This window comes from Vanacampus margaritifer, chromosome 12, assembly GCF_051991255.1.
Source record: "Vanacampus margaritifer isolate UIUO_Vmar chromosome 12, RoL_Vmar_1.0, whole genome shotgun sequence".
NCBI classification, from domain to species: Eukaryota; Metazoa; Chordata; class Actinopteri; order Syngnathiformes; family Syngnathidae; genus Vanacampus; species Vanacampus margaritifer.
In genome coordinates this window covers 12,720,363-12,746,274 of record NC_135443.1, presented here as the reverse complement: position 1 = coordinate 12,746,274, position 25,912 = coordinate 12,720,363, and the positions used below count along the sequence as shown (strand labels likewise).

At 38.6% G+C, this 25,912-nt stretch overlaps 2 protein-coding genes across 9 annotated transcripts in view; both read left to right on the top strand.

Moving 5' to 3' along the window:
- klhdc3 (kelch domain containing 3) overlaps positions 1–9,311 on the top strand; it is a 90,279-nt gene extending 80,968 nt beyond the window's left edge. For all 3 annotated transcript variants that reach the window (XM_077581950.1, XM_077581948.1, XM_077581949.1), the window contains 3 exons: positions 38–111; positions 4,366–4,444; positions 5,888–9,311. In XM_077581950.1, coding sequence (XP_077438076.1) covers positions 38–111; positions 4,366–4,444; positions 5,888–5,954 — 220 coding nt within the window. In that variant the 3' untranslated portion in view covers positions 5,955–9,311. The remainder of the gene's footprint in view (positions 1–37; positions 112–4,365; positions 4,445–5,887) is intronic.
- Positions 9,312–10,602: 1,291 nt separating this feature from the next.
- npas4l (neuronal PAS domain protein 4 like) lies at positions 10,603–23,950 on the top strand. 6 transcript variants are annotated; one of them, XM_077581063.1, is made up of 12 exons: positions 10,603–10,709; positions 10,814–10,869; positions 14,550–14,619; positions 14,758–14,878; positions 16,636–16,799; positions 16,878–17,023; positions 17,115–17,220; positions 19,244–19,493; positions 19,578–19,687; positions 20,888–21,029; positions 22,475–23,565; positions 23,639–23,950. In XM_077581063.1, exons 4-12 carry the CDS (start codon positions 14,778–14,780, stop codon positions 23,683–23,685), a joined length of 2,157 nt encoding a protein of 718 aa, XP_077437189.1. In that variant the 5' UTR covers positions 10,603–10,709; positions 10,814–10,869; positions 14,550–14,619; positions 14,758–14,777; the 3' UTR covers positions 23,686–23,950. The 6 variants fall into 6 exon arrangements, with proteins under 6 accessions (XP_077437189.1, XP_077437191.1, XP_077437190.1 ...); XM_077581065.1 differs by lacking the exon at positions 14,550–14,619 and having other exon boundaries at positions 10,814–10,868; XM_077581061.1 differs by lacking the exon at positions 10,814–10,869 and having other exon boundaries at positions 10,630–10,710.
- Positions 23,951–25,912: the final 1,962 nt, after the last annotated feature.

The window sequence follows — 25,912 nt, the reverse complement described above, 5'->3', positions numbered from 1 at the left end:
GATAACTACAAACTGTTGTCTTTGATCATGTTTGCAGTCCCTGCCCTGAGCAAGGAATGGGTGATGAATTTGACCTTATGGATCATTCAGACCTCTACATCTTAGATTTCAGTGAGTATCTCTTTTTCACAAAATATTACCAAATAAAACGGACATGATAATACAATTGTACACGGGCATTGTCTGACTTTTTCACATAGAAATGATGGCCGATAAATGTAGTCTTAGCAATATCGTCCTCACACCTTCTCCTACGTTTACAACATATTTCTTCTACAATCATGTTTTGGGCCACCTTGGACAAAAGAGAATGGGCGGTCACAGGAAACGGTGGGACAAGATGAGCAAATGTGACAGGTTGTGATTGCCATGGATGCCTGGCCAGATTTTGAACCAGTCTAAGAATTTGCCAAGGCACTCAGTGTTAATGACACAACCTTAGTCGGGTAACAAAACTTAGAGGTGGGACAAAAACATTTCTGTTTTCCAGGTATCTGGCGGTCCTTTCAAATTGTGCAAATTTTTCACCAATTTTTCCATAAAGGGTCATCCTGGTATGTGTATATGTCTTGAAGCTGAAGTTTCCCATTGCCATTGAAGTATCCAACTCAAAGATGTATCATATCTTCCTGTTTATATCTTAGATGACCTTTTTTCCCTTTGGGACCCAGCGTTTCCTGCACAAAATAGCCCGGCATATTTAGAAAATATGATTTGTATTGACTTGCACTTTCAAAGGTTAAAATGTTAAATGTCTCTCAGTAAGAGAAGAGAAGACTTAATTTCTTAGTTAAAAGGAGCAATGTAGGTCTCGTCTTCTTGAGAGACGTCTCTCTTCACTGTCAGAGCAAATGGACATGATCTGTTGCAACAAAACTAGAGCTGTCAAATGATACATTTTTTAAAATCAGATTAACCACATAGGTGTTCTGATTAATCACGATTAATCGCCTAATAAAAAAGGCTTTTTTATCCCCCAAAAATTCCTGCCAAATTTGAAGAGCATCGGTTATTGTGTTAATTCTTTTGACATGTAATGTTATGAGGCCGTCTTCAACATTTTTTGATCCACTGCACACGCTCATCCTCCTCTTTTTCTAATCAATTACTTGCATAATTTAACATGGAGAAAAAAATGACCCTGAAACAAATATTCTAAATGCGATACGCAAACATTCATTAAATGCTTTACTTTAATGCATGAAATTATGTTTATTGCTCAAACACAACCTGTGCTCCCTTAAACGTAGCCATCCACTGTCACGCTAAAGTATCATCTATGCTTACAATTTTTTTTTTTGCCTTTTGGTATGGTTTGGTATCACCTTTTCCCCCCCGTTCTATTTTTCTTTTTAAATACATATTCATGATTTTCTTATTGTGCTTCTTCTGCTCTACTTCTATATACAGGTAAATCACAGTCTGAAGCTAAATTTGTAACTGAGCAGCTCCTTGGCAACAGCAACCGCTCATGTATATAATTGATAACATACGCTGCCCGAAGGCCCACAGGTGCAAAATTTAAATTACCGTATTTTGCGGCTCACTAGCTGGCGCTTGTGGCACACCTTTAGGCCGTGGCCTAAATCAGAATCACTGTCTTTAGCTCATACCCATCCTTTACATCATTTTAATGTCATTTTGAACATGGTATGCTTGTACAACATTCCTCATGCCATAGGTGCAGTCACATCGCGCATACTGTAAATAAGGCAATTCCATTGTCAGCCATGCGTGTCCATGCAATAGAGATGCTGCTTCGGATCAAGAGTTATGCCTTTCATTCTTCTTACTCTCCTCCCGCCATTATTTCAGTTTAGTGCATTCTAATTCTTATCTGGCCCTGCGTGAAGTGTTTGAAGTAGTTTCGGCTTTTGGTTTGATTGTGGCTGTACGTAGCTCTTATGGTATACCGACCTCATTGAGATTGTTCTTGAAGTGGTTAGATGTGTGGATAGTTTAAGTAAAGTAGCTTTGTGTTTGGTGGTTATTGCTGGACTATAGATTGGTCATTGATGTTTTTTTTTATTATTATTTTTTTTTATCATATGATGGCTCTGATACCTGGGACCTCTCTATACCACTTTTGAAGGCTTCTCTAAAATATACCAAATACAATTGAAAAGGAAATTTCTTCCTGCACATGAAGAAACAGGCCTCACCTGATCTTGTGCACTTAGAATGAAAAACTGTGGCTGCGTTCACACTGCAGCTCAATTCCGATTTTTTTTCCACAAGTATTTGATTTTTTTTCATGCGGTGTGAACGGTACAATTCCGATTTTTATTTTATTTATTTTTTACACCAGATCTGGGCCTCTTTCGTATGTAGATATACATCGGATATGTATGTGATGCGTCTGCACCGTGAACGCTCATCCGCAACGCATCCGATTCATACGTCATCAAAAACCTGATATGCGCTCTGCGTGGGCGGCAGAGTGCTTGGAAAGGACGTCTGTGAATATACAAAGCTGTTTTGCGTAACAGTGTTAACTTTTTATTTGTCTTTAATTTAATCATACATGAAGCATAAAGTTGACATTTGTGGCCACAGTAGAAATTCAGCCCTGCAAAAAACGGTTCATCACACTGGTCAATGCCGCGAGGTCATCTTCAATGAAATGAATATATCGAGGAGTCTCTCCTCATTTCCCCCAAAATATTTCTACCTCTTCCAACCTCGCTACTCTGGCATTATGAGATGGAAAAAAATGAGTTGAGCAAATTTGAAAACAGTCCACCAATCAGGAGTGGGCGTTCGCACCGCTTAATTTGCATAATTTATGCAACTCCTGACACGTCCGCGAAAGGAGTCCACCAGCCCACCAATCAGTTGGCCCGTGTAGGCACAGCTAAATTTGTATAAGCGCTAATAAAGGTCGCTTGCCTCGGCGGCATGGCTGGAGGGAAAATGTTGCTTCGAGTCGGGGGCCATATTGATTTCCGTAAACTCACATCACTCGACGTGTGCTCTTTGCGCATGCAAGTCACATTATGGGCGCGTTGCGTTCACATTGTAGTCGCATTTGTTTTTGTAATGTGAACAGTCCATAAAAAGATCGGATTTAACAAAAAATCCGATATTTGCAATCACGCCCTGCATTGTGAACGTAGAAATGTGACCCAGATTGGATTTTTTGGGCCAAATGTGACCTGCATCTGACTGTTTTATGTCAGTCTGAACGGTTCAATTCCGATTTTTTTTCATATCCAACCTGCGTCACTTTCATATGTGGTCCTAGATCGGATACGTATCCGAATTTTTGCAATGCGACCACATATATCTGACCTCGATGTCATCAAAAGCTTAATTTATGCTTGACGCATCCGCGAGGTCCGCACGGCTCGGGAGACGTACGTGAATCGGCAAAGTTGTTTCGAGTAACACGATGTAACTTTAAATTTGACTTTAATTTAATCCCACTTGAAACATGAAGTATAAAGATGACATTTGTGCTGGTGATATTAGTCATTTGGCCACGCAGACGACTCATTTATTCCGCGCGGCAAATGACGTAACGTCATCGTTAGGGAGGGAAAAAAAGGAGAGGTCTCATTTCCACAAAATATTATTTCTATCTCCTCCCGCATCACTCCTCTGGTAACGTGAACGCTTTCTCAAAAAAAATCTGAATTGATCATTAACTCATTCACTGCCTTAAATTCATTAAAAAAAAAAAGATTATTAAAAATTAGGGGCAAGAGGCGATTAAATTTTTTTAAAATAATAATATAATAATAAAAAAATGTAAACTAATAAAAATTGTTTAAATGAATTTTTGACGTTTATAGCCGTCAAAGGCAGTGAATGAATTTTTTAAAAAAAGAGAAAAAAATTATAAAAAATTCAGGGCGTCAGGCGATTAAAGTTTTTAATCATAATTAATCGCATGACTTGCGATTAATCACAAATTTCATATCTGTTCTAAATGTACAATAAAAAAATTCTAGGTTTTCATACATACATACAAAAAATGTTAAAAATAGTTCAAATTAATTTTTGACGGTAATAGCCGTCAATGGCAGTGAATGAGTTAAGGCATGCAGTGTGAATGCAAGGTTTTTTTTATTTTTTCTGTTTTCAGCTGTGTGTGAATTGATCATACCTCATTCAGATGCAATGAGATTTTTTTCTGAATGAATGGCGTGGGAGTTTTCCCTGCACATTTTATTATGTTTCTGCATCATTCAGTTTTCACAAAATTCTCATGTTATGTGGTGAATACCGTATAAGCTGTACTTGAACATGGCGATTTTCACAACATAATCGTAACTGCTTTTAACGATGTGACGTGGCTCTGTTCTAAATGTCTTACTCACGTGTATCACTATCCTATGACTCATCCCCCTTTCTTTATTCCAGGTCCTAATTTGAAGACATTATGCAAAATAGCTGTAATTCAGTACAGTCTGGAGCAGTCGGGCCTCCCGCATGATATCAGGTCTGACAAACATCCTGTTCTAAATGCACGTGTTTTTGTTCTGTGCTTTGCCACTATTTAGTTGTAATGATTTCTAAAAAAAAATAATAATAATAATGATCATTATCTTTTATCAATTCTCCCATGTTTTGCTCATGTTGTTCTGTCACTCGTTTGTTGAAGGATTCATGAATTAAAGCTATGATGTTGTTCCTCAAGCATCTAAAATGGACAGCAGTTAATTACAGGTTGACAAAAGAGTTGATTGCATTAATGTTAATAAAACAAAAAAGTTCATCAATGTAGCAGTTTTACATTGAACACCATCAAAGCTTTGTAGACGAGTAGCAATGTTGTTGTCGTAGCACGAATGTTATAGACCAGCCACATTGTTTTCACCAAAATATATACATACAATGACAGCCCTTGCATCGAAGTGGTCCGAATTTTATTATGGCTGGTTTGCACATTCTTCTGTACAGAAAAATAATCATCCATAAATGATCATGTCGCATTCGGAAAATGGATGGATGGATATTTTAAACAATTTTTTCCCATAACACTACATAAATAGACACGCACATTGAAACAAAAGTGTACCTTTTTTTTCTGGAGCGCTCAGTATTGTTCATTCGGTAATTTTACCGATTTGACATGTCATCATTGCGCTCTCTTTTTTTATTTTTATTATTATTTATTTATTTATTTATTTTTGTATGCGTGAGTGTGTATTCATTAGTTCACCTAAAACCTATTAAAAAAAATCCCATACCGTTCACCTAAACCGAACACTTCCAGCCAGAGTTGTGAGGCCGTCAGGAGACCCGAGGAAGGACCAAAGAAAGGAAAGGAAAGTGAAATCCAGCACCGACTCCAGAAAAAAAAAAAAAAAGTTTACCTTGACACTCAATGAGCCTCTCATTTTTCTTGCATCATCACTGCCAACCTTGCCCAAGATCCACTTTTTTTTTTATAAGCATGTGTGTGTGTGTGTGTGTGTGTGTGTGTGTGAGAGAGAGAGAGAGAGAGAGGTTGTGAGGTCACAAGGGACCCCCGTTTCCCCTCATTGGCATGGCCTGCCTCTGTGCCAATCTCCCCTCTCCAATACATACACACCACCCCAAAAAACGAACAAAAAACCACCGAGAGGTCTCTTGAAACCAGAGCCAGTGATAACAATCTGGAGCTCAACCTCTGACCTGTCATCAGGTCAGTACTAGACCCCGTTGTCAGCCCCTGCTCCTGGTTCTCAAGTTACATCGCAGCCGTCCCTCGTCCTCATCCCAAATAACGTCACGCCACTACTTCATTGAGGGACGATACACTTATACGAGCTCAATATTGCTCTCATTTAATCTCGTAAAAATGTGAAAAGGATTTTGACAATCAAGAGTGTCAGGTTTGATGAAAACTACTGTAAAATAAAAGTGATAAGGCTTTTAACTCACTTCCTCTTGTGTCCAGGTGGGAACTGTCTGCCATGACCACCAACAGCACCATAAGCAGGCCGATCGTCTCCCCACATGGCTGACATAAAGCTGCATATCAAGCAGATTATTGTAATTTTTTTTCCCGGCCAGATCCAGTTGATCATGGAAGGGGACTGTTTTTGTCAAATGCACATCCGTGCTGGATTTAATCACCTTGTTAATCCAAAATGTCCCGCAAAGGACTTGTTTTGGACTCAGTGGACTTTTTCATGCTCAGGATGTTACACAAGAGGAAAAGAAAAACGGGTGAGACCCGCTCACCCTCTCTCTTCTTTTTTTTTTTTTTTGGTTTCCTAGTTAAAAAATTCAATCAGCCTATGATAATCATAGACTTTGGAAGCACAGGAAGAAATTGGAGGGGTTGGGAAAGCGAATTGTTGATGTCATCAAACACAACTAAGCTTCTTTGAGAGACAAATCTGAACACAATCTCCACATGGAGACTTCAATGGTCATCAGAATGTACATTTATGTATACACGTACCATGTCCGTTTGCAGCTAATGGGTCAATAGTAGTGTTGTTCCGATACCGTACCGATACCTATTTTTTTTTTTTTTTTTTTCAACATGGAAAAAGCTGCCCTGCCATTGGTTCATATCTTGGCTCGGCACGCAGTGAACACGTCACACATCAGTCAATGTCGTGCAACTAGTTAGACACAAAATGCTGCATCCAAAGTCCTATATTAGCGTCAGAAATAACGGTATCGGCATGTTACTTGTTAGTACTTGCTGATGCCGATACCACTGTTGTAATGCAGCATTGGGGCGGTATCTGTACCGGAACGATACTAGTCAGATTACTGATTTACTAACACAAAACAGTAAAAAAAAAAAAAGTTAACTTATGTTTTTGCGTTCAGGGATGTTGATTATCGGGTGCTGTACTGGTTTAAAAAAAAAAAAAAAAAAAGGCAGTTTGAATTGCTTGAATTTTGCTCTTGCTTCATCACCACCCGGCGAGCACCCGACCACCACTCACTGCCCTAACTCAACGGACATTTATTTATATTTATTCGGCAGTTGTGACCACTTAGTCCGTCTCATTCCCGCCTACAGCTGATCTCAAAAGTCTTGAACGAGACCTTCCCATGTCACTACATCAAAACGACGCGGCTGTGCTGTTACTCACCCGCTTCCCCCGCCAACCACCAGTGTGCTTTGCCGTGCCAAATGTAAGAAATGAATCACAATACAGTTGCATAGTGTGTCATGTACGCACACTTTGTTGAATATGCATCACCAAGCTCTTGCTCTTTTTTGACAATCCGCGCGGTGTCAGACACTTTCCTCATCACCTGCTTGTGGGGACTCGTGCAAGTGACGTGACACAACTGCGTAAGGGCTGCCTTAAAATTTCACTCTCTAGAACGAGTGTTCTTCATCCACATTTAATCGCAGGTTGATATTTTTAACAACCGTGACAGTTTCAGCACGTCAGTTTGAAATCACTAAACAGTTTCTCATTTGCCTTTTTTTTTTTTTTTTAAGTCTCTTTGTTCTCAAGATAAGGACAAATATCTTGGGCTGTCACTCACTTTGGTTTTCATTTCACCTTTTTTCACAGCATTCATTTTGACATTGTAAACCGGTAAATAGTAGGGGTGTTAGAAAAAATCGATTCGGCAATTTATCGCGATATTACAGCGCGCAATTCTCGAATCAATTTGATATGCGATTTTTAAACATCATTTTTTTATGGGAATATTCAACAAAACGTCTTACTTAGGGTTAGGATTCACACATTGGAACCATGGAAGAATGTTATATTAATGGAACATTAAGCCTTAATAATTTATTTCAGTGCTGTTAAAACATTGTTTGTTATAAGCCTGAATTTTCAGATAAATAAATACATTTTCATAGAAATCTTACAGTGTCCATGTACAAGTTTACTGATTAGTATTTTCAAAAACGTAGTTTAAAAAAAAATCACAATAATCAATTTATAGATTCGTATCGGGATTAATCTGTATCGAATCGTGACCGATGAATCGTGATACGAATCGAATCGCCAGGCAATTCACACCCTTAGTAAATAGTATACATTTAGAATTGTTACATAAATACTACAGAAAACACGTTTCCATTAAAGAAGAGCTTATTATATGGAACAGCGGTGCTTTTTGGTGTATTTGTTTTTATTATTATTATTAGGTTGTTTACTATAGTAACGTTGGATCCACCCAGCCCCCCAGAATTACAATGCCACCTCCTATCTGTTTGAAATACTCCATGCCAGTAAGCAGTTTTGCTTCCTTACACACACATTTGACAAAAATAGACTCTTTTCATGCGTGATTGTCATTGCTAAGACTTTTGCACAGTGCTGTATGTATAAGAATGAATCTTTGCCCTACTGCCATTTTATTTTATTTTTTTACGTTAGACTAGACTGAAAAAAAGACATTTGTTGACTGTTTGAGTTGTCAAGTGACAAGTCCATATTTACAGCCTCAACTCAGCGTGCTACCTTTTGTCGATGAAGAAGTGCCGTGCGGCTTTTTTTTTTGCGGCACAGGCAATATGAGCTTTGTACTGTTTTCTTTCTAAGAAGACCCAATACCGGCAACCTGGGCCTCCTCGCAGTGTAGACTTAACTGGCCTGCGCTGTAAATGTTTACAAATCAGTGTACGTTAAATTGCAGGTTCAAGACGGCAGATTACGGCACTAGAGCATATCAGGACAAGTCAGAGAGAGGAGACGAGATTTTTGCTGATCTACGCTCAAGTGAAGAGCACAAAAGCAAAGATCGAATACTCTCTCACGCAAATACGTACGCACGTTCACTTAGTCACATGGACACCACACACAATATTCCTCAGTCACACTCAGTAAAAAGAAGTGAAAAAGATTTTGACACCATCAGTAATTTGATATTTCTAATTCTGTTGTGTGTTGATGGTGTTTTTTTTTTGTTTTTTTTTCCTTCCTTTTTTTGCGTGTAAAGACGACGGGTGAAGGAACTCTTCAGGGACAAAAACACATCGATTAAGGAGGCAGGATTGACATCGCAACGCTAATGATGCTAATGACGGGTGTGTTTGTTTTAAATCAATTTTGAATGGCTGTGATTTAATCCACCCTTTAAGATACAATTTGAAAAAAGTTATTGAAGGGGTGTGCCTTGCTTTCCAAAATGGCCAACGCAGTCGGACTGTTGTACCAATGGCTGTATTGTGGCCTGTCACATGACGTAGTAGTGTATTGTATTCATTTGTTTCTTCCTAACAAATCTTTTAAAAATAACTGAAGAAAGTATAATAAGTTCAATTATCCACATACATGCTCACCTACTTTTGTTTTTTTTAACTGTTGTGAGGAGATTGTAATAGATGGTCAGGACTTCCTGTGCAATATGCTTTATAACTGTCAGTAATAAACAATTTGACTACAGTAGGTCTTTTTTTTTTGTTGTATTTTTTATTTTATTTATTTTTGCACCTCACTCGCTAATTTTCTACAAAATGCTTACAAATTATTTTGTTGGTGCGGAGGGGTTAAAAGCGCAATGAGTTCACACTGCTACTGTATAAAGAGAAACTCCGTCGTTCTGATGAAATTAACTCATTTCAAACTTTTTAAAGGGTTGTGAACAATATTCTGTAGGAATCAATTGGAAAAGAAAAAAATATGCATAAGCTTGCTGAAGCTCTCGCAATATTTTTTTCTTAAGCATGTGTCACTTTTACTTTTCATCCTTAACTCATTCACTGCCATTGATGCCTATAGACATCAAAAATTTATGTTAACTATTTCTATTAGTTAAAAATGTTTTCCCCACTTTTGTTAACAAAAGTATGAAAACCTAGAATTGTTTATTGCACATTTAAAACAGATATAAAATGTGTTATTAATTGCAAGTTAACTACTAAAGTCATGCGATTAATTAGAATTAAAAAAAAGTTATCACCTGACGCCCCTAATTTTTAATAATCTTTTTTTTAAATCCAAAGTTAACTAGTAAAGTCATGCGATTAATTACAGTTAAAAAATCACCTGACGCCCGTAATTTTAATATTTTTTTCATTTTTTAAAAAGATTAAAAAAAGAAAAGATTAAAAATGAGGTTGTGTCAGGCGATTAAAATTGATCACATGACTTTACTAGTTAACTCACAATTTTATATATGTTCTCAATATACAATAAAAAAAAATTCTAGGTTTTCATACTCTCGTTAACAAAGTGGAAACAAATGTTAAACTTATAGAAATAGTTCAAATTAATTTTTGACGTTTAGAGCCGTCAATGGCAGTGAATGAGTTAATGTCCCTCATATCCTTCCTTTTATTGGCGTCTTTACTTGGCACTTTTGACTTTGACCCAAATTTAACAGTGTTTCAACTTGACTCATTTCACTTTCCACGTTTGGTAGATGGTGAACAATTCTTTAACAAAGAGCTTTCATCTTGTTTCATGCTATTCCCAGTTTAAGTTTACTGTCAAACTGAACATCACAGGTTTTGCATTTAAACCAACCTCGGTGCTTCCGCTTCCCCCTTTGCGTCTTTTTGTTATAATGAGCATACTGTTGTTGTTTTTTTTTATACCATAACCCCCCCCCCCCCCCCGCCCCCCCAAAAAAAACAAAACAATCTATCCATCCTTTTATCTGAACCGCAGGGTTGGGGAATCAAAACAAACCCTGAAACCGTTTGACTTTAGCCACAGGTGCTTCGACTCAACAGGTGCTTCTATGAGCTCGTTTTCCTAATTAGAAACACTTGTGGCTAAAGCCAATCTGCGGCGGGGTTTTTACTTTCTAGACCTGGATTCCCCAACCCTGAATATACGGTATTGTGATGTTATATATATATATATATATATATATATATATATATATATATATATATATTTATTTTATTTATTTTTTTAACCACCATTAAATTCCTCTTTAGCACTCTCGTAGCCATCTGAAGATTTTGGGAAGCGGGAAAAGTATTTATTTTCGATGTAAGATGCAACCACTATTATAAACTATTTTTATCCTGACATATTTTGCATATATTGTTCAGTTTTTCAGGTTATACTTTATTTTGAAGATTAATTGTGATACTATTATGGGTTCATATAAGAATGTCTTTGATTTAATTTTCAAAAAATGTACAACTTAATATCCTCTCAAAGATGGTTCTGGAATTGTTTCGGCAGAACCGTCATTTATTTGGTTGTGTCAGAGCTCCTTTCATGAATGCAACTAACCAAAAGTCTAATTTAACTTCCTTAAAAGGAACTCCGACTGTAATGACAAGTTTGCTCTATATTATTTATTTAGTTGTTACTTGCATAACTATGAGATTCATTTTTCAAAAATAATTTCCCGTTCAATACATTTTGTAGAAACCTTATTTGGACATACGCTGCCATTGCTATTTACGTAGTGACGTAGAATGGCGGCGGTCCGCTGCCGAACAAATAAAGTTCCTACCAAATGTGTTAAACGGGAAATTATTTCTGAAAAATGAATTTCATCATGTTAGTAACAACCGAATAAATAATATAGAGCAAACTTGTCATGACAGTCGAGGTTCCTTTTAAGCCTGAAGCTGTCAAACTGGAAATCGTCTGACCATTGTTGTACACTTTAATATTATTTACTAGGGGTGTGCCCAAAAATTTATTCTCATAAGAATCGTGATTCTCATTTAGTACGATTCAGAAACGATTTTAAATGTCAGATTTTATTTAAATTATTTGATACTGTCTTGCTTTTGCGCTGTTCATGTTGTACCCGGTTTGGCCACTGAGGGGCAATGTGGTTCCACGCGGTCTAATACACTGTTAAGTTGTAGCCACATTAGAGAGTAGAAGGAAAAAGTCACGATTAAATTATTCCAATAAAAAAAAATCCAGCATGGAGCCGTTCTTTTTAGTGATAAAAGTGCCCCGAGTAGCGCGCTAATTAGCATTAGCGAGTCAGACTGGAGTAGATCATTACAATTCCTTGCACATCTACAGATTGAAGCAAAAATCATTGTCAATCAAATCATTTTGAATCAAAAATCGATTCTGAATCGAATCGCACACCCAAAAATCGGAATCATTCAAAGATTATTTACAGTAGTTATTTAGCTGCCTTCTCAGCAGACACGCCACTGTCAAGGTTACACTAATGGAACTCATCACCATTTAACCTTTTTGGTAAATATACCAGCACTAAATTTAGGTAATGAACCTCACGTCTTGGGGCAGCCTTAACTCATGACTGGATTTTTCCTGTTTCAGCTCAATTTGTATCACTTGAAGACTTTGAAGCCCTCGCCGCTGAATTTAATGCTTCCTGTTCAACTCCACAGTGTTGTATCCCCCCCCCCCCCCCCCCCCCCCCAGTCGCCCTGTCTGATAGCCCTCAATGTCTCCACCATCGGGCACCCCCACCTCACACGCCCTCAGTCGGACGCGTGCGGCTGCATCGGGGAGGGGTCCCCCCCACCCCCATCATTAGTGTGTGAAACCCAGCTCCAGTCGTTGCCCCCTGCTACCCGCAGCAGTGTCCTGGCTTGGCAGTGTGTTCCTGTCTGTCAGCAGCCCTCAGCTATAAAGTCAGCGTTATCTCCACAGTAAAGTGCAGGCCACAGACGGAGGGTGAGCTCAAAGTGAGGCAGTAGAGACACCCTGTCCCGCCTGGCCCCACACAACACAGGAAGCGGGGCATCGCCGGGTCCCTCTAGTCTGTCTGGCCCCGGAGCCCTCCTCGCTCCACGACGCAGGCGTTAATGCAGGGGGGGAAAGCCTCGGGCAAATGACTCTCTAATTTCCCTTCAGGACTCGCACCGTCCCTTCGGTCCTTGAGAATCCCGCCGAGGATTTGTTCAGAGTGGTTTGTTTTGTCTTGTCCCGCTCGGATTCCATCACTCAAGTTCTAGTTGTCGGCTCACGGCGGCTAAATTGGGAGATTTGAGAAAAGAGGCATTTAAAGAGCCCCGAGAGGATAGAAGCCTGAGAAAACATATTTCAAGGAAGGGCCGCATTAAATGACATGGCTGCGGTTGATGGAGAGCACGTTTGAAAAGCATGTGAGTTGTTTTTTTAGTCACATTGGAATCTCATTGAATGTGACGAGGCTCAATGTGGTCCATTTTCAAAACCTTTCGTTTGCATCAGGAGATGAATTGAGTGACTAAAGCACCCTAACATCAACAATCAATTGTTAATAAACATTTGTGAAAGGTGCATGTACGTCAACAATTTATCAGTCAGTGTTTTATTAGTTCCTGACACATGACAATTTATACTGTAAATGGCAAAAGGGACCCAAAGTAGCTTGATTAGAGTTACAACAGCTTTACCAAAGCAAAAATACTCAATGCTAAATGCAGGCTCACTATTTGGCAAGCAGGAGTTGACTTTTGCCGTTTTTATCTTAACTAGTGATTTACTAAATCTTGGAAAACAGGTTTCCTCACCCTCTCTTTCTCCGTCTTTCAGTTCTTCCTGTCAAAGAGGTTAATTTTTATTTTTTTGCAAATTGCCAGAATAACAAAAATTAATTTGACTTGTTACCAAACCAAATGTCGGTTATACAACTTAACACGGAATGCATCACATTTAATGTTTTGTCATGAACTCATTCACTGCCATTGACGGCTGTAGACGTCAAAAATTCATTTGAACTATTTCTATTAGTTTAACATTTTTTCCCACTTTTGTTAACAAGAGTATGAAAACCTAGACATTTTTTTTGTTGGACATTTAGAACAGATATACATTTTTGGATTAATCGTGAGTTAACTAGTGAAGTCATGCAATTAATTACGATTAAAAAATGTAAAACCTTTTCTTTTTTTAAATCACGTCAGGTGATTAAATTTTTTTAGTGTAATTAATCGCATGACTTCAATAGTTAACTCACAATTAATCATAAATTTTATATCTGTTTTAAATGTACAATAAAAAAATCTTGGTTTTCATACTCTTGTTAACAAAAGTGGAAAAAAATGTTAAACTAATAAAAATAGTTCAAATTAATTTTTGACGTCAATAGCTGTCAATGGCAGTGAATGAGTTAAAAAGACATACACCAACCAGCCGTCCATTTTCATTACTGCTGTCCATATAATGACTTCCAATAGAACTGTATCAAATGTTTGCATTTACAAAGTACTCCATTTTTTTTGCGGTTGGTGCTGCATCATAATGAGAGCTGTACATTCAAAAGTGAGCAATATTATTATTATATTTTTTTTTTTATAGAAGTCTATTTCACGGCTGCATTATATTATTGCGCAAGCGGCCTTCATAATGTTAAGGCTGGTTGGTGTAACCTCGGACAGCATCAATCAAAACTGAACCGTATTCATAAGGGTAGGCAGAGTCCTTCAATTGTTGCTCTAAAAAAAACTTTAGGAAAAAAGTTCTTTTTTTATTTTTTTATCATGCTTCCAATTAGACATTGCAGGTTATCTGTTTAAAAAGGAATTAGAAATCATCCATTTTTTTCTTTTCTTTTTTAATGAACATCATATAGCTCGTTAAATTCAGTTACATTTTTCGTGCAACAGTTGGAATCCGTGCACAGTTTATTTTAGGGGGTTCTCCTCTAAATATAGCCCTCTCGTGCGGTTTGCCATCGTCACAACAAGTAACTTTATCCCACTTTGGTTTTTTTTCCCCCCTCCCCCTTTGGATGAGATGATTCTGCTTTGAGCCTATAAAAAAAAGGGAGTCGCGCACACAGGTGGCTGACGCTCATCAGACCGCGAAGGTAGGAGATGAAGAGCGCTGCTTAGGTCAAATCTAATCGGAATATCTCGAACAGTGAAAGTCAAATGGGATAACTGATATTTTGATGCTTGGATTTGTCTGTTTAAAAAGGAAATGTTTTGTGTTTTTATTTCCTCAGCTGGCAATTTCAGCATCAACATGACAATTTGGTGCAACACCTGCAAACGTGATGTCAAAGCACCATGCGTCTCCCACTCCATGCGTGTTGATAACAAGATGGCGGTCTGCAGGAGGTTCAGGTCAGCCAACTGTAGGAGTGTATAATATTGATTGATTGATTGATTGTCACTGGGGCAGCACAGAGGCCTAGTGATTAGCATCACAGTAAAGAAATTTGAGGTTCAAATTTCCTGTATGGGACTAGTGCTGTCACTATCGAATATTTTTAGAATAGATTAAGCTATCGATTATTCAATCGATTAATCGACTAATCGGATAAATTAAAATTTTGCATGAAACTGCGTAACGAAAGCATTTTTTTTCCCTGATTACTGTTTATTAACCGGTGTTTGGTGTTTATTTTGTACTTTGTATTCGTATAGTGTTTTAAAAAAAGGGATGTTGCACTATGTTCTTGATTCGGTCATTGTTTTACAAAGTAAAAAAATAGATGTTTGCAAATGTCTAATTTAAACTCATTCGCTGCCATTGACGGCAATAGACGTAAAAAAAATCATTTGAACTATTTCTATTCATTTAAAAAAAAATAATCCACTTTTGCTAACAAGAGTATGAAAACCTAGAAAAAACATTTATTGCAAATTTAGAACAGATATAAAATGTGTGATTAATCATTAGTTAACTAGTGAAGTCATGTGATTAATTAAAAAAAAATTTTAAATAGTCGCCTGACAGGCCTAATCGCATGATAATTTTATATATGTTATTAATGTACAATAAAAAAATATAAGTTTTCAGAAAAAAATGAAATGGGAAAACTAATAAAAATAGTTCACATGAATTTTTGACGTCAATAGTCGTCAATGGCATTGAATGAGTTAATTAAACACAGAAGATAGACAATTTTCTTTCATGAAGGACTACAGAAATCAATAAACAATTACTGTTGATATGCTGAATCATAGGATTTGGACAATTTTAAATAAATAAACAAAAAAAAGCTCCAAACGTTTACTCAATTATTGAAATAGTTGTTGATTAATTTGATAATTGATTACCTGGCGATTAATCGATTCATTATGACAGCTGTTTATGGGACGTAGCTCGTCTGTAGGGAGTTGAGCTTCAGAGCGCAGAAGGTCGCAGTTCAACTCCTGCTGTACACCAAACGTGAAAATAGCAACTAGTGATTGGAGAGGCGCTCGTTTGCTTCTGAGCTATCCTTGAGCAAGGCACTAAAATCGACTCGATTTTCATACATGCTAATGGCACTTTTTATGTACTGCTCTCGACGCGAGAGTTTCGTTTATAGCTTGACAGCGTAGATTTGTGAAAACTACGGCAAGCAGTGTACACTGTAAAATACATGAAATAGCCTCCGTCCGATAATTACAAAGCATCCTCGAGCGCTGGCCTTGATTACGTAATTATTCTCCTCTTTAATGTCAGCAGCCCCATTTTGAAAAGTGAACAAATTTCTCCTTTTGTGAGTGCCCTTGTGACGCGGGGGCGCCCTCTCCCATTGTAGCCTCTTCATACAGCACAAGCCCAGCCTCCACTTTTGAGTGCGACGCCCCCACACTGAAGACCCCCCCCCCCCCCCCCCCCGCCCCGCCGGCTATAAAAAGGCTCAGGACAGATAATGATCACACAAACACACACACACGCACACACACACGGAGCAAGTCCAGTGAGAGCCCCTCATCCTCCACCGCAGACACGACAGCTCCTCATCACAGCAGTTGCCATAGGAACCATTCATGTTCTAAGTCTGCTCTTTATTATGATGAATGTCATTTTTGGGATGCGAGGGAGCCGCTGGTGAGTTTGCCCCGTTTTGGTTTCCTTCAACTTGGCCCGCCATGGTTCCTCACAGATCCACCAAAGGCGCATCCAAAGCACGGCGGGACCACATCAATCACGAGATCAGGAACATGCGAGCTCTGCTGCCCATCCCAGCGGCGGACCGGGAGCGCCTCTCGTACCTGCACTCGATGGCCGCCGTGTGCGCGTACATCAGGAAGTGGCTTTTCTTGCAAGGTGAGTGCAGAATAGCTGACTTTTTTTTTCTTCTTTTTTTTTATTAAATCGAGAATGAGCTGACTTTTCTTCCTTCAGGGCTTCCCACCGGAGAGACTCAGCCCTGCTTTTTCGCCTATGAGGCCTTTCTCCAAGCCTTGCACGGTTTCATCCTGGTCACTACTGTCCAAGGGAGGCTGGTCTACGTGTCTGAAAATGTAGCGGAATATCTCGGCCTTTCCATGGTGAGCTTTCCAAAAAAAAAAAAAAAGAAGAGAGAAACAGATTTTTTTTTTTTTATTCCGAAATGGGTCAAACCTTTCATTCCAATCTCAGGTAGACGTGCTTCAAGGAGACACCATATATGACATGGTGGAACGTGAGGACATTGACGTTATTGAGTCCTTCCTGAAGGGACATCATGAAAAGATGTCATCATCAGGTAATGCAACATTTCTTGGAGTTTTGGGGGAAATCAGCCAGTGGATGCATCTCACGAGGATTTCGAACGTGCCATGCTTGAGATCTTGAAATGGTGTCCTCATAATGAAGACAAATTGATTGGCTTTCTTGACATATGCAGGCTAATAATTTAAAGATGTAACATGCACCTTTTATAGGAACCATTTTCACTCATTCACTGCCATTGACGGCTATAGACGTCAAAAATTCATTTGAACTATTTCTATTAGTTTCGCATTTTTTCCCCAACTTTTGTTTAATAAAAGTATGAAAACTTAGATTTTTTATTATTGTACATTTAGAACAGATATAAAATGTGTGATTTATCGTGAGTTAACTATTGGAAAAAAGGATTATTAAAATTAAGGGTGTCACACGATGAACATTTTTAATTAATTTAAATTTAAATTAATCGCATGACTTCAGTAGTTAACTCACGATTAATCACAAATTTTATAACTGTTCTAAATGAACAATTAAAAAATTCTAGGTTCTCATACTCTTGTTAACAAAAGTGGAGGGAAAATTTTGAAACTAATAGAAATAGTTCAAATTAATTTTTGACGTCTATAGCCGTCAATGGCAGTGAATGAGTTAATTAAAGTGATTTTTTTTAGTGGTTCAGTGGACTAAGGGGGGAGGACAAGGCATTTATTTTAAACTATGTACATATTATATTCATACCCCCCCCCCACCCCACCAAGAAAACAGGATATTGTGATCATCTATGCAAATCCAAATTTTTTCAAAAATCGATAGTTTTGGTCATTCCACACATGGGTGCCATTTTTACCTTTAAATATTGACCAATCTAAAGTGTTGAAAACGGTTTATTCTGATGATGCAATGTTAATGGTTGAACAACTGTGTCGTTTTTGGGGGGTCTCCTGAAAAGTGACGATTTTGGACGTTTTGGCCCGATGCCAGCGATGTCTGCTTTCACAATTATTTTAACATGACATTTTTTATTTTTAAAGTCACTTTTGATGAATTTCAAATACGTGCATATTGCTGTGTATCCAATCTGTGCATTTGTATTTCGTTCATAAAATTTGGAGCTACTGCAGATATAAAAAGTCTACACACTCCCTGTTAAATGCCATGACATGAAAAAATGTGACAAAGGTAAAAGATTTCAAACTTTTTCCACATAATATGCAAAATGATTTTTTTTTCTAAAAATCATTTTGAGGGGAAGTAAAAAATAAAGCAATTTGCGCAAGTGTGCACACCCTCTGGGCATGTGGCCTATGTTCAGAATTAAACTCAAACTCATGTTTAATGTGAGTCAGCACACAGCTGCCTCTAGTGAAAGTACCTCTGATTAGACCCAAATAAATTTCAGATGTTCTAGTAGGCTTTTGATGACAATTTTGATTTCTAGCAGAAAGCCTGATACTTTTGTGTTAACGCCGACTCGCATTTGGAACTGTTCATAAATCCCCCCACCTTGATTGACTAAAGCTGAAGAATAACAAACGGCGCCAAAGCACTATGTGCCACCATCATGCTTCAATGTATGTATGGTGTTCTTTTGCAGATTTATGTTTGCCCCCAAAATATACCTTTTTTTAAATTACAGCCAAAAAGTTCAACCATAATACATTTTCCCGTATGCATTTGGGAGATTTCTGTTTTTGTAATCTGTATTTCAAAAATGTTGAAACTGAAAGTTTGGCCATAATTCCAAAGGTTTCTCAAGTGATGTGTCTAGGTTATAGGATGGAAATGTGTTTAAATTATTCAATTTTTTATTTCCTTTTTAAATATCACAAAATCCTGGCATTTAAACTGGGGTGTGTAGACTTTTATACATATCCGCTGTATATGTTTTTTATTTGGCTTATCATGTATTTTTTTTATATAAAAAAAAAAGAAGAAAAAAGCTCAAACTAATGTAAATGTAAAAAAAAAAAAAGTTTATGGACATAGAAATGTGGCCACACACTATAATTTGCTTACATAAATGCTTACAACTGGTCAACTTTGTTGTTTTCCTGTAGAGAGGACTTTTGTATGCAACATGCAGACCTCCAAGACCTTCAAGCAGCAGCATAGCAGCTGCTCAATGCTGGTCCGAGGCAGCTTCCAGTCCTTTGCGGAACCCTCCGCCATCCGTACTGCCGGCGAGACCCTCTTTGTGGCCCTTTGCACCCCCACAGTGGACCGCCTCAGGGGGGCGGAGTCACACTTGTGCCCCAGTTTCGACAGCGTGCATGCGCTTGACATGAGCTTCACTCGCCTCTCAGACCGGTACGAGCAGGACACTGAATGAATATTATAAACTCGTGCCCGGTAACGTTTTTACTCACCAATATTGTGTTTTGTTTCTTTCAGTGTTTTATATTTTATGGGGTACTCGGCAGAAGAAATGGTCGGGCGGTCATGGTACAGCTTAGTCCACCCTGAAGATCTCTCTTTAAGTGTGAATCATCACAGACGTTTATGTAAGTATAACATAGTCACCCAAGACGTTATTATTAATTATTCATAAGGCTCTAATGAGAAAAACAGTGTTAGTGTTCTTGTTCAGTAAACTGTGCTTTTCTTAAATATGTATTTCCCAACCGTTTTGACTTGGCAGGGTTGTAAGCCCCTCAAAGACAATCAAAAGCTACTTTAATTATTTACATAAATTTTTACGTGTTACTTGAATGTGCACATTAATGTTGCAGACAAAAGTATTGGGACACATTATGCAGCTACAGAATCAGATCCATTTCAGTACATTTGAATATTGTAGAAACGTTTTTTTTTTGTAATAGTTTAATTAAAAAATGTAAACGTATAGAATTAAACAATCATTTACAAAAGGTTATTCATTTAATATTCTAATTCTTTCTTGGTCCTGAATATTATTATTATATTTTTTTTTGGGGGGGGGGGGGGGGGGGCTCTAATCAAAATTATTTAAAAAAAATAAATAAATAATGATAATAATAATCAAAATAATAAAATTTAAAAAAAATTAAAAATTATTTCAGGTCAGAAAATTAGATTCTACTGAAAGAAAATATGTTTTACCCGAAATTCTAATTAATTTAGATTCATCAGTACACGGTTGAAGCTCTGCTATTTTTTTCTTTCTTTTTTTTCTTTCTTTTTTTTCTTTTACATACACACCATAATACAGTTTTCAACATCCTGACACTCCCTCACACGTCTCATACAAAAGCCCACTTGCATTCAATAAAAGCATCATGTTTATTCATCAAGCCATAATTTAAAAAAAAAAAATGCAACAATGTACTACCATACATAAATTAGATCCAAAAGTTTGCTAAAAAGTTCCGCACTGAAGTACACAAGAACAGCAGCAGCAGTGTTTTATTTTTAATTAATATATTTGTTTTTCTTTGATCTGGCATTTGTGATTGTATAATTAATTACAAATAGAGCAATGTACTTTTGTGCAGTTCTCCATTTGAGTGTGCATGACATGGCATTAAGTTACTTTCCAAACAAGCCAAGAATGAATTCAAACTCAATTTGTTTTAGATACACGTGATCTAATTATGTTAATTTTGCCTCCTTAGCTGTAGCTCACTTCATTCAACTTCATTTATTCAACTGTGAATTTGAGCAGAATGAAGTTTGTGACTGTGCATGATTAAAAAAAAAAAAAAATGTTCCTCGTGTTTCTCCAGTACAAGCAGACGAGAGCGTGCAGGTCCAGGTGGTGATGAGACTTCAGTGCAAAGATCTGTCATGGGCCTGGAGCTACATTTGTGCTAGCAAAGAGTCTCAGTGCCAGGCTGCATATATCTGCTGCACTAACTTCATCATCAGGTATGGCAAATGTTTACACTATTATTAAAAGACCATGCGTTGTTTAGAACAGCAGTTTTTTGCACCACTTTCAGTTAAAAGGTGAAATCAACCCAATCATTTTCTTTACAATAATATGTTGGATGTTCCCCCACTAGTCTAAACAATACATTCTTATTAATACTCTGTTGGTGGAATATGTGATAAGCAGCCAGATCGACTTGCTGTCGACTGAAAATGAACTAAAAACTAAAAACTAAAAAGTTGTTCAGGGGCTCGGGTAACGACCAATCACGGCTCAGCTTCAGAAAACAGGTGAGCCGTGATTGGTCGCTACTTGGTGACTTGGCTAAGTAGCGTAGCTAATGCTGCATTCGAGGAGGGTCGGAAGTCGGATATATCCAAGTTGTTTTTCCCACTTACGACATGAAAGCGTTTGAGGCGAAAGTAAACAACACAAAATGGTGGCTAATGATAAAAAAATATAGATTTTAGTCCCCCAGCAAACTTACCTTCTCGCAATTTTGCTTCATTTATTGTTTTTATCTTATTTCATGAGCATTCCATACAGTTCAGTATTTTACTGTATAATTTCATGCAGAGATAGCGGCATACTGTCACGTATGTTGTGTTACGTGAAGTTAAATAGAATGTTTATGAATGAAGAAAGCTAAAGTAAATTGTGTTTTACCATTTACGGTCTGTTTCTCCAAAGGGGTCGCCATTGTTGAGCGACGTCATTTGTAGTCAGTCGGTGAAGTCGCGGTCCTTTCGCAAGTGGAATTTCCGAGTTCAAGGGGGCGTTCCCGTACACACTTCCTGGTTAGAACGCGGAAAAGTCCGACCGTCCTCGAATGCAGCATACTCGGTTAACTACAACAGTTCGCTATTTACCTAAAATAGTGTGCTACTTAGCTATCTACGATAATTAGCTACTTAGCTAACTGCAGCAGTTAGCTAACTACTGGTAACTACAATAGTTAGCTCATTAAAATAAAATGTAAACAGCTACAGTAGCTAGCTAGTAATTACTTGTAACGTTCTGACACATACTCAGTGTAACCTAAACCTAACCAAAAATGATGTAGCTTTATCTTTCACAATTGTCATCATATATTTTCTAAGTAGGTAACGTTAGAACAACACTTAGATTGTTGGATTGTCAAAGGGGAACACGTTTCACACAGTTATAAACATGATTTAGCGATATTAAAATGATTGTTGTTCATTATGTAAGAAATGATAAATAAAAACAATATGTAGTAAACAAAAACAAGATACTGCATATTTGGCATAGAAAGATTGATCAAAGAAAAAAGCAGCTAGCATGAAATAATGAATGTGGGTCTTTAAAAAAACAAAAAAAAAATTTATCCTTGTTGTCCATTAAAAGGAGTGTACATATGTTGTGCACCAACGTGTTAAGTGTTTTTCTGAAAATCTAAAATGATCCTGTGATCCTTTAGTGAAACAGAGGCCAAGTTTCAGCTGAGAAGAATGAGCGATGATACTTCCTCGGCAGACACTTCTCCCCACAGAAGCTGTAAGAGGCAGCGGACTCCTAGCAGCCCAAGTGAGGAAACATGTTCTAAACTCAGGTTGGAGTGTGATGAAGACCACCACGGCGATAGCTCGCCCCTTCCTTTAGGGGGCAGCCCTGCGTTCTTCACCCCTCCCTACAGCCCTGCGTCCTCGAGCTCTACCGTGCAACGGGAAGAGCTGAGCCTCATCCGCCGCGTGGATGCGCACAGATACGCCGATCATCTGCTGTCCTCCCCGGAGGCTTCTCCTTCCTACTACTCCTACCCGGAGACCGCGCTCGCCTGCCACCTTTCACCTCACCGCCCCCTCCCTTCGCAAAACACCTTTGATCAGAGAATCTTCATCACTTTGAATCCTCTCTCTCCGGCCTCCCCCTCAGCTCCAGCCTATGATTTCCCAGCTTGCGCATCCGATGCCAGATTAGTTCCAGACGGCTTGGCAATGTCTGACATGAGCGAGAGCTCTGGGGATTGTGCCCTGCATCAAGATGACTTGAGCGTTTCGGAGCCGCCACAAGAGGGCAGCCTCCTCCAAATGCACCAGGTTCCCCAGTACGTTTTACCTTCCAGTCTCCCCACCCCCGGCCAGTCACCTGTCAACATGACATCTGAGCAGTACAGCCAGATGGAGCAGGCGGAGATCAGCATTCTGGCTCAGCAGATCTCCTCATTGGCTTCCACTTTTGACATGTTTGGCCCCCTCGATCCGCAAAGCCTGCCCCCCTCCTCCTGTCAGTGGGCCAGCCAGGCTGCTATCCCCGCTGCCCTACATACTAAACTGATGAATGACGGCGTGTTCGAGAGCCTCCTGGATGATCTCGACTTGGTCACAAAGAGAGGCTCCGATATTCCCGACTTCGCCTCCCGGCACTTTGATCCACTCGGTCTCAGCCCGACCTCCTCGGAGTACTCGTTACCTCCAAACAACGTCTCCTTCACATTGCAGTTGGAACGCCATGAGCCAAACACTGAGTTGCATCAACTCAACCACTCACTGCAGAGTAGCCTGCAGCAAGGTAACTTCTGTCAAGGGCACTCGTGAAGACTCATTGTTAGTCTTGGCTAATGTTGATTTCTGCCTTTTTTCAGACGGACTTGCTGAGGAAAACCTTTACTGTACTGAAATAAGTCTGTGACTTACGACGCTGCTCTTTGTATGACATATTGTCAAGAAAATGGTCCCTGGGCAAATTCAAAGAACAGAATGACAAGAGGTTTAAAGACATATTGTACTAAAACGCTATTTTCCTCTATTGTGTATCTCAAAATGTCAAGTATCACCGCAGCCTTGAGATTTGTCTTTATTTCTGCAAAATGCTGTCATCTATCTCTTTAGTTCCAGCAAATGTCTTGTCCAGTGAATGTCTGACTACAATAATAATAAAAACATTAGAAAGGAAATAGTGTCTCCTACTAAGTGGCCACACTTCACTGTTGAGCACTTTATCAATGTCATTGCAACAAGAGTGTTAGAAAGGAAACAAAGCGTTCAATGGATTATTTTTTATGTAGACCCTTTTAGCAGAGAGCATCTATTGTCATGAAGTTTGTGGGAAAACTGCGAGTTACCAATGTTTCAAAAATGATTGTTTCTGCAACCTACCTCAGCGGTACTTCTCACTACATTCCAATTCCGGATTCCAAATGAAAACGGATTGTATTTATTTTTTTGAATTGCCACCTCGTAACTATGTAAAGGTGTTTTTCTATCACATTCCGAAGCATGATATAATGAATGTATTTTGTTTTTCATGTCTTAAATGGTACTATGAGTGAATGGTCACTGCCTTAATGTTTCATATTTTCATATATTTTAAATGTCAATAAAACAAACCAAAAACAAATTGTATTGATCTATAACGGATTTATTTATCTATACTGAGAGTTGTGTGAACTAGTTTTACGGTGACACCTTTCAACATGGCCGCAGCCTCTATATGGTGGCTACCTATGCATTGTTTTGTTCCAGTAGGTATTGAGTGTTTCAATAAAAAATAATGACTATGCTGTGTTTGGAAGCAACAATACAGGTGGTGGCAGGGACAAAAGCTCATTTCACAATTTGACAGCATCAATTTGGAATCAGGACGAGAAGACAGAATATTTGTCAGTGTGTTGGCAGAGTGATACTTAAGCAGCAGTTGCATCGCATCCGACTGTCTCTAATCAATGAACTGTGAACATAATGCGATAATGACGGAGGACACAACAAGCCTCATTTGTCATCGTGTAAGGAGTGACGTTTTATTTTCACTGCAACAACAGAAAAGGATCAATGTTGTGGGGTACGTTACAGCCTAGGTATGTTTGATAACATTTACAGCACTTGAATATTTTAAACGTATTATTATTTATTTTCTTTCATTTACAATGAGTATCAACACTTCTGTCCACTAGTGTACTACTAACTCAAATGGTCACCTCGCGAGACAAAACCAGGGTTCACTCAATGAGTCAATATAAAATGGCCACCAGGTGGCGTAAAGTGCCAAAAGTATACCATGTCGGCCATTTGCTTTCCGACTGCTTTATCTCTTTAGGGTCGCGGGTGAGCTGGAGTCTTTCCCAGCTTTTTTTTGCGGGGGGGGGGGGGGGGGGGGTGTAGTATGTGCGCGAGTGAGCATACCCGCATCAAGACACATCATTGAGCCAATTGATGAGGCAACAGTCAGGCAGCCCGCTCGCATCCATGGAGAGCTAATTAGGAGTGATGTCCTGTGAAGGGTAAAATAGCAAATAAACTTCCCAATGAGCGTCCACATCTGTTGCTTCAGTCACTGTGGGGATTCCTCCGAGGCACTGAGATGCATGCAGTCTTAATGGACGCAGCTCAGCGCGCACACAAACACACATAAGGATCATTAGAAATACGTTCTTTCCACCTGGCAGGTTTGAGATTGACGTCAAAATAGACAAGACACTACATGATGAAAATTACAGCTGGCATTGTTGTTTGTTTTCTCACTAAGCTCGCAATAGGTTATCCTTTAGGGTTTTGGACTGTGTGATCAATGGTTTGATCTGAAGTTCTGAAAAGCAGAAACGGTCAAACAAATTCAAGAGCTGCATCAAACATTCTGCTCACTTATGATCGACACTGCCAGAGATTCATTTAATATTGTATTCGTATTACGAGATGGGATTTGAATACCAAAACCCGAAATAAACGGGCATAATCTACTACATGATTTCCCAACTTTAATGGAGCCGAGGTCCGCTTTTACACATTATTTTGAGTTTTTATTTTGAGCGAAATTAATGATCTTGTCTCAATGGACTCTCAAATTGACTTACTCAATGTGAAATCTGGGCCTGTTCAATTGAACAGAAAGCCATGAATTACACAGTGTTGTATGAAAGGCA